Source organism: Giraffa tippelskirchi, chromosome 2 (genome assembly GCF_054371585.1).
Source record: "Giraffa tippelskirchi isolate mGirTip1 chromosome 2, T2T-mGirTip1v1.2.pri, whole genome shotgun sequence".
Taxonomy (NCBI): domain Eukaryota; kingdom Metazoa; phylum Chordata; class Mammalia; order Artiodactyla; family Giraffidae; genus Giraffa; species Giraffa tippelskirchi.
The window spans coordinates 125,843,150-125,852,638 of record NC_137276.1 but is presented as its reverse complement, the minus strand read 5'-3'; the positions used below and the strand labels follow the sequence as shown (position 1 = coordinate 125,852,638).

Here is a 9,489-nt window from a genome sequence, read left to right as displayed (position 1 = left end):
AATAGAAACAGTGAGTTTATACATAAAGAACAAGTGAGACAGAGGTAAAGGCAAAAGCAGTGTCAGTCTGTCTGAGTGTAGGCAATGGTGCTTTGATTATACCCGTACGAACTCTTCAGTCTCTTTTAGTTTTCCCCAGCTCAGCTCTTAAGCCGTAGACTTTTGCTGCAGAGAATTCAGATGTGATGTGGTTGCTCCAGTAACACTTTTAACAGTACTGCATTCAATACTGGGTATGGTTTCTAAACAATTTAAACTGCACACAGAACTTTAGTAGAACAAGAAGTTTATTACTCCCACTCAGTAGTTCCTGGGGGCTTTGATGTTAAGTCATACATAATTCGAGAAATACCAGGAATCTTCTTAATCTCAGTGACCATCTTTAACACCACCTGTTACAAAACAAAGATTATAAATAAAGAGCTAGGGTCCACTGCATGTTCAACAGAGCTAGAAGTCCTGCATTTGTAATTTCAAATTAAAACACAATCTATTTTTACCACTGTTCTCTAGGTGTATCGGCTTCCCTTGTGGCTCAGCTGGTAAAAAATCTGCCTGCAATGCGGGAGACCTGGGTTCTATCCCTGGGTTGGGACGATCCCTTGGAGAAGGGCATGGCAACCCACTCCAGTATTCTGGCCTGGAGAATTCCATGGGCTATACAGTCCATGGAGTCGCAAAGAGTCGGACATGACTGAGCGACTTTCACTTTCTAGGTATATGGGATACATTTATGATGAATTTACATAGTGACTGTACAGATTTAAGTGACTTAAATTCAGTAGTAATCAAAGTGCAGTCTGCAAGTCATGGGTGTTACTGGCCCACCGCAAATGTTCAGAAGCATTTATAGCAACCTGACACTGCTGAGGCATCCAAGCATGTGACTTCATGGCTATAAGACAATGCTTCACAGAGTCTCTGTGGCTCACAACTCCGAGGCCACAAAGGTGACACATAACACAGGTAATAATAATCATTGCTACATGTATAGACAAGGAAGGCCTTGTCACCCAACTGGCCAGAGACTGGGCAAATGCAAGCCTAAGGGAAAACAGACTCTAAGCCACATTCTCCAATCCACATATCTATAATAGCTAGTAATATAATCAGATCCTTGTATTAGAGTCCTGGAACAGTGGTACAACTAATAAAGTCTTGTTTGACTTTTACTTGCTATCTTAGAAACAGCTCCTCTGGAACAAACACTCTAGCGGAGGGATAACAAGAAAGAAAGATGGTGATCAAAACTGTAATTGCTAGTTGGCAGAGCATGAAGAAATTCATGGGTGCCTGGCCATAATGCTATTAAATCTCATCCTTATGTCTAACTGACTCTTCTTCACTCCTAGGGTTTTCTTCTTTACTTGGAGGACACTATTTAAAAGGCAGAGGTTGGCAAGACTAGATAAAATGATAGATTAGAGTTGGGAGTCTCCACATAGTAATCAGACATCTGGAGGAGGTTAATAAACTTAGGGCCTTTTCCTACTATCATGTATTAAATAATGAATTATGTGGAGATTTAAAAAATTAGAGCCTATTTTATGAACCGAAAACCAACCTCAGAAATATCAACATTGCCATAGCCTATCCCATTCACATTATAAAATGTTAAGGTGTTAAATATGTACATCAGAAAAAAATGTATATATTACCTCTATGGGGATCTCACTGCCAGGGGTTGCAGGTATACCAGTCATGAAATCACTAGTAATAAAGGTTCGAATAACAACAGATCTCTGGCAAGAAGGCTGCTTCTGAAGTGGGTCCCGATCAAAATGCAGAGGTGTCAAAATCACTGGCATCTGGCTGATTTTCCCAGCATACCCTACAGAAAGGAAGTTAACATGTAGAACCAATCACCATGCCATAGGAAAGCACTCTCAGTTCAATTAAATCCTTCCAGACAGGATCTAAAATCACACACAGACACACCTCTTCTTAGGACTGTCATCATATACTGTTTTTAGCTACTCTCATAGCACTGTAAGCAAACGCAATCACAAATACAAATTACAGAGTCTGATGACTGCAGTGATGTGCTATACATATAAGTCAATTCATTATCCATGTAATTATCTTCTATACTGCAAACACTGAATAAGAAAATACTGAGCTACTAACCCTAGGGGGAATATAGAGTTAGGGTCTTGCAAGCCTCTAGTCATAACATTTTCATCAACTGATCAATATATAACCTTTATGTGTTTTCTGTTTAAAGACATCTTACTCAATATTTATTGTAGGTTGATTAACAGTGAGCTCATAGCCAATGCACTGTAACTTATGCTTGAAGGAAGCTTATCTAACACACCTATTTTCTCAGTAAGGCACATGACAGTCTTCCTGTGCTCAGGAACCTAGTCAACAGCACTTCAGCACTAAGCTTAGAGGACATTTTTAAACAGTGAAATCACCAACAAATAAGCATGAAAATGCAAAACAACACGGCATTAAATAGATGACAAAAAAGACCCTTGTTTACAGAAACAGAGCTGAAACAAGCAGACAGAGGACTGCCATCTTCAGCCTTAGTTGGGACATCTGAGGTGACCAACTCAAATCTTCTGTCACTTTGTGCATGTCTGCAAGTGACCATAAACATGAGTAAATTTTATATAGATACGGCAATGTCACAGAACTACCCACAGAATAAATAATACTAAAAGCTGCATCCTCCTACTAAAAATCAAAAAGCCAAGCTTCCAAAATCTAGTTGAAGCACGTAGTGATGAACAAAATGGGCAACTTACCAGACTCCCTGAGAATGTTATGGGCCTCAAAATCAGCTTGGCGTAAAGTACTGAGCACCCCTGTGGTCAAGAAAGTGGGAGTAACATCTGTAGGAGGTTCTTTAACTGGTGGGCCAAATATATAAACAACTCTAGAAGGAAGGAAGTGAAAATTATAAAGAAAATACATTTTAGTATGAGGAAACAAAGTGCATAAAATAACATTCTTTGCATTTGTTCTTAGGCCCCTCTCTTACCCACTTCAAATCCCCAAAGGAAACGACAGGATTATAAAAGGTATCTGTTGTCTGAACCTTCCTCAAAATACATTCTCTGAAATAAACTTGATCATCACAATCTTGTTTCCATTTAACGTACTGGACTGAGAAATATACCCAAAACAAAACAGGGTCCTTGCAAATGTAATCAAATAAAGGTCATAATTTTTTGGGGGGGGAGTGGGCAGGAGGCTAATCCAATGATTAGTGAGTGTCCTTCTAAGCAAAAGGCAATCTGGAAAGACAGACACACGGAGAAGAGAGGGCCATGTAAAGATGGAGATGAAGACTGGAGTTCTACTGCCTCAAGGCAATGACTGCCAGCAAACATCAGAAACTATGAAGAGGAGAAGAAGGATTCTCCCCTAGAGCCTTCAGAGACAGCAATCCTGACGCCACCCTTGATATCAGAGTTATAGCCTCCAGAACTCTGAGATAATAGATTTTTATTGTGTTAAGCCTTCCAGTTTGTGGTAATGTTATGGTAGCCCTAGGAAATCAATTCACAAAAGCATGGGGAAACAATGAATTAAATAAATAGGTTTTAAGGGCAATTCCAAAGAATGCTCAAGCTACCGCACAATTGCACTCATCTCACACGCTAGAAAAGTAATGCTCAAAATTCTCCAAGCCAGGCTTCAACAATACGTGAACCATGAACTTCCAGATGTTCAAGCTGGTTTTAGAAAAGGCAGAGGAACCAGAGAACAAATTGACAACATCTGTTGTATCATCAAAAAAGCAAGAGAGTTCCAGAAAAACATCTATTTCTGCTTTATTGACTATGCCAAAGCCTTTGACTGTGTGGATCACCACAAACTGTGGAAAATTCTGAAAGAGATGGGAATACCAGGCCACCTGACCTGCCTCTTGAGAAATCTGTATGCAGGTCAGGAAGCAACAGAACCAGACATGGAACAACAGACTGGTTCCAAATCGGGAAAGGAGTACATCAAGGCTGTATATTGTCACCCTGATTATTTAACTTATATACAGAGTACATCAAGAGAAACAGTGGGCTGGAGGAAGCACAAGCTGATATCAAGATTGCAGGGAGAAATATCAATAATGTAGATATGCAGATGACACCACCCTTATGGCAGAAAGCAAAGAAGAACTAAATAAAGAGCCTCTTGATGAAAGCGAAAGTGGAGAGGGAAAAAAGTTGGCTTAAAACTCAACCTTCAGAAAACAAAGATCATGGCATCTGGTCCCATCATTTCATGGCAAATAGATGGGGAAACAGTGGGAACAGTGACAGACTTTATCTTCTTGGGCTCCAAAATCACTGCAGATGGTGACTGCAACCATGAAATTAAAAGACACTTGCTCCTTGGAAGAAAAGTTATGACCAACATAGACAGCACATTAAAAAGCAGAGACATTACTTTGCCAACAAAGGTCCATCTAGTCAAAGCTATGGTTTTCCAGTAGTCATGTATGGATGTGAGAGTTGGACTATAAAGAAAGCTGAGCGCCAAAGAATTGATGCTTTTGAACTGCGGTGTTGGAGAAGACTCTTGAGAGTCCCTTGGACTGCAAGGAGATCTCAACCAGTCCATCCTAAAGGAAATCAGTCCTGAATATTCATTGGAAGGACTGATGTTGAAGCTGAAATGCCAATACTTTGGCCACGTGATGTGAAGAGCTGACTCATTTGAAAAGACCCTGATGCTGGGAAAGATTGAAGGTGGGAGGAGAAGGGGACGACAGAGGATGAGGTGGTTGGATGGCGTCACTGACTCAATGGACATGAGTTTGAGTAGACTTTGGGAGTTGGTGATGGACAGCGAGGCCTGGCATGGTGCAGTCCATGGGGTAGCAAAGAGTTGGACATGACTGAGCGACTGAACTGCATGATAACAAAACTTCAGACACTATAATATGCTAAGATGCACTGGTAACCTCCCAGATGAAGCTATAGTGAATTTCCCAAACTTATCTGACTATCAACTCAACCTTTTTTTTTTTTTTACACTTTGGAGAACACTGATCCCAAAGAAAGATTCTTATTTCACTATGTACATATTTCATTAATAAAACAATGTCACCAGTGAAGCCATTCTTAAAAAACAGTGGTCCTGTGGTTAAGAATCTGCCTGTCAGTGAAGGGGACATGGGTTTGATCCTGGCCCAGGAAGATCCCACATGCCACAGAGCAACTAAGCCTATGCAACACAACTACTGAAGCCTGCACACCCTAGAACCTGTGCTCTGCAACAAGAAGCCATTGCAATAAGAAGCCTGCCAGCTGCAACTAGAAAAAGCCCTTGCGCAGCAACGAAGACCCAGCCTGGCCAAAAATTTAAATAAATAGTAAGGGGGGTGGGGGAGTGGGGGAAATGTCACCAAAGTAAGACTTGTTTGAAAAGGAATGACTCATTACTGCTTCCAGTAAACGTCTGTTTCAAACTTATGAAGAATACATTGCAGGTGTTAATTAATAAAAGAAGAATTTGGAAGATAGCTTAAAGAAATTAGTATCAAATAAGTACAACAACTCAAGGGGAATCTTATTGCTGATTTGGGGAATCTGTTCTATAATCTTCACCCAGAAAACAAGAGAGAGGGGATAGAGACAAATACCACCTGGCTCTTTCCAATCCAGCTGCAGCCAGCAGGCAACTGTCCCTTTTCCTTAGCCCTATCTGTCTTTAGCAGAGAAAATAAATCTCCCCTGCAACTACCAAGGGGAAGTTTAACAATGCCTTTTTTCCTTCTTATTAATAGGTACTTAGAATAAAACAAACATACCAAAGAAAAAAGCATCCGATCAAAACCACCAACTACTTCATTGCCTCCTTCCAAACATACTTTCACAGGAAGGGTTTCATCCCATGCATTGAAAGTAAGCCACACTTTAAAGCAATATTACTTCCTAGAGCTCATAATCCTTAGAGGAAAAAGCAACTAGGCAAGAGAATGCTATTAACTTGCTCCTTTTTGTCTTATTTCTTTCAAACAAGAGTGATCACAGAGTATGTACCGAGACAGGCAGTCTAAGAGTATGTACAGAGACAGGCAGTCTGCCATTCTGTGTAGGACAGTAAAACTGGAACCGGCACTCTCTACACAAAGATTCCACCATGCAAACTAGGGGGGCGGGGCAGGAGTTGGCAAAAATTGAAAGCTTTTTAAAAAAATTATTTAAATTCCATCCCCCCCCCAAAATTTAAAAATCACCAAACACGTTTTTATAGGGACTTGCTAGGTTCATATTTTTTAAATCTAGTTTTTTGTTTATTGGTTGTTAGATTTTTTTCCTTTTCGGGAAGGGAGGAAGGATTGGATTAAGAATGGAGGGAGAGACAAATGAGGGAAAACAGAAAAGACAGGCAGAAAGACTAGAATACAAAAGGGCAGAGATAAAGTTTAAACAAGGGTAAGGGTCCTTTGGTGAAAGAAAAGGACAGAGACAGATGAAACGATAAGAATGCTGCGAAATGAAAAATATACTACTTACATAGTAAAGCAATGGAGCCAAACTTAGCGAAAGGGAATGTTCTGTATGACCAATGAAGTTTATTTAGGTATTAGCATTTTAGAATTTTAAACCATTATTTTAACCAAGACAATTACCTCCATTCAAAATAGGCAATTACAAATTTACATTTATTAATAATTCACTCTTTTCAGTGTATTAAAGGTGTATCTGTATTTGGAGGCCTTTGGTTCATCTACGCTAGCCTCTTAACATGTTCCCATTAGTAAAAATGTGACTTCCCTCTGACTTCTTGTCTTAAAGGCCAACACCAGCCTAAAAACAGTAGCCACATCAGTACAGAAATATACACACCATGGAAATTCCCTGGTAGTCCAATGGTTACAAGTCTGCGCCTTCACTGCTAAGGGATGGGTTCAACCTCTGGTCAGGGACCCAAGATCCCACAAGCCGTGAGGAACGGCCAAAAAAAGAGAAATGTACACACCCTGCTAAGTAAAGACTAACAGGTAGGTTTATAATTTCTGTAGCTAATTTGAGTAAACTGAAATCTTAAGTAATCCTTTTTGATTGTCAACTGCCTAATACTCATGAAGAAAATAGACAAAAGTAAAAACCTGTGAAATAAGAATATTTAATTAGCAATCTGGTACTAAATGAGTAAGATTTTTGAAATGTAACGGAGACAATGCTGCTGAGTATTACATATAGGTTATAAATCAGCTGTTGATATATCCGACATAAGAAATTTATGTGCAAATTAAAGGAAAACTGGAGCTGAAGAACTAAGTTCAAAATTTTTAAAACATTTAAGGCAGTTATTTTAATGATATCTGGTATGTTTGTATCTTTACTCTGTAATGATTATTAAATTGACCAAGTCCCTAATAGTAAATAACTTGTACATTTTTTTCAATCTTTCTGGAATAAAACATCATAAAACAAATAGTATAAGTTGCTAATTGGAAAGACATTTTTAAAGTCTTTAAATTTCATACTAAAACTATTCAATAAAAGCCATCCTATTTACCTCAAAAAAATTTTTTAATAAGCAGATGATTGTACTCCAATGAACAAACAAAATACAAAGTATTATTCAATACCTGCTGGGCTGTGACCTAAGCTGTCTTTCAACAATGGGAAGACCTTAAAAAAAAAAAATCACAGCCTTATACTACATCTCACCCCTCTGCCACCTGCAGAACATACCTGTTAATGTTGTGACACATACGAGGTATAAGTCTAGCCAGGAAAATAAGAGATTCCCAGTCAGGCTCATCCTTACTGGAGATTCCACACACATAACTGTAAGAACGACAGTCACCCTAAAAATAAAAATACAACTGATAATTTTTATTGATTTTATAGAAATCAAAAGATGGAATGGAAAATACTTCATGCATGGTGACACCATGAAAAGTACTTTTAACAAAAACACGCTTGACTAAAAGTATATATGGGTATTTTGCTAACATAAATAAATCCTAAATCAAAATTCCCCATTAAATTCTACTTAAATCACCTCAGACATTATAAAGAAAGTGTTACAGTAATTTCAACAATTTATTCAACATACACTTGAGATCTGTTGGGATTTCATTCCAAATATCTGCTTAACTACAGATAGCCAGTACACCTAATTTGGGGGACAAGATCTGTCCACGTTTATCAGAGAGATAAAGGATTCTCAAGTCAGATATAAAAATAAGTTATTCTTTAAAATGAGTTCGTTTTAAAATAAGTAAAGAAAGCAAATTTTAAAACAAGTGAATAAAACTGATAATATTAATTCCTTTTTCATCTGTCTTGTTTAATCCAAGTAATTTGCTTTAAAAAAATTAAACTGAAAAGTAACTTACAAGATTAAATCATTACCAAACACACAATAAACTTGAGAATATAAGAATTCAGACTATTTGAATGCTGATATAATAGTATCTATTGAAGTTTAAAGCATACATGCTCTTTAATCCAGGAAATATTACTGAAACACATGAAATAACTGTTTGAAGAAATAAGATTACTTGCCTATAATAATAACAAGGTGAAAATGGTTTAAATGTCCATTGGTAGAGGAATAATTAAATAAATGATGGTATAATCATACATGGAATATAAGGCAACAGTTAACAATAAGAATCTACTTGCAAAGCCATGAAAAGTTCATGATGCCCAGTTAAAAAGAAAAAGGTGATGTACAATGTGTCAAATGATTTCCTTTCATTCTCATTCTAAATGTTTCTGAAAGGGACATTTAACTGAAGAGCAAAAATAGGGAGAATTAGTTTTTAAATGTATTGCGCCTTTGATTTTTCTTTTTTTTTTTAACAAGTACAGTTTATTTTGGTATTTAGAAAACAAACCTCATTGCTATACTAACCATGAATTATGATTTTTATCTGGATTTCTAAGTCTCAGTTTCAAAGACCTAAGAGACTAGATAAAACATAACTAACAATAAAAGAAACTTCTATTTTGACAGGAAAAGTAATAGAGCCTGAATAAGCATCATATTTTAAAAAATGAAGTGTAGTTAATTTACAATGCTGTGTTAGTTTCAAGTATACAAAGTGATTCAGTTATACAAACATATACATACTCTTTTTCAGATTCTTTTCCATTATAGTTTATAGTTCCCTGTACTACAGTTGTTTATCTCTTTCATATATAGTAGTGTGCATATGTTAAATCATTTTTTAAAAAGAAATCATTCATCCTACAAATTATATTTATTTATTTATCCATAGTATTATCTATGAACTTATCAAAATACAAGAAGTCAGCATACAGGGCTGCAAGTTTTTTACAACAGACCTAGTTAGAACTGGGGGGGGGGGTCAACCTGTCTGCTCTTCTATTTTTATAAAGTAGGGTAATATCTGCCTGAAATAGCATATCATGAATTTCAAAATGAATCTATGATGAGATAATCCATATACCATTGAAAGAAAATTATTTCTACAATTCCAGGAACGGTTATTTCAATTTGATTTAAAAACAATGTAAGTAGCTTTCACATAAGGACCTTGAAAGA

General features: G+C 37.2%; 1 protein-coding gene across 11 annotated transcripts in view; it reads right to left on the bottom strand.

Annotated features, from left to right (window-relative positions):
- Window positions 1-269: 269 nt before the first annotated feature.
- Window positions 270-9,489, bottom strand: part of GMPS (guanosine monophosphate synthase) — a 69,951-nt gene continuing 60,731 nt past the window's right edge. For 10 of the 11 annotated variants that reach the window (XM_081570590.1, XM_081570580.1, XM_081570587.1 and 7 more), the window contains 4 exons: window positions 7,665-7,780; window positions 2,757-2,887; window positions 1,659-1,831; window positions 270-392 (listed from right to left, as the gene is read on the bottom strand). In XM_081570590.1, coding sequence (XP_081426716.1) covers window positions 291-392; window positions 1,659-1,831; window positions 2,757-2,887; window positions 7,665-7,780 — 522 coding nt within the window. In that variant the 3' untranslated portion in view covers window positions 270-290. Of the gene's footprint in view, window positions 424-1,634; window positions 1,832-2,756; window positions 2,888-7,664; window positions 7,781-9,489 lie in introns of all 11 variants that reach the window. The other variant, XM_081570591.1, reaches the window with a different exon arrangement.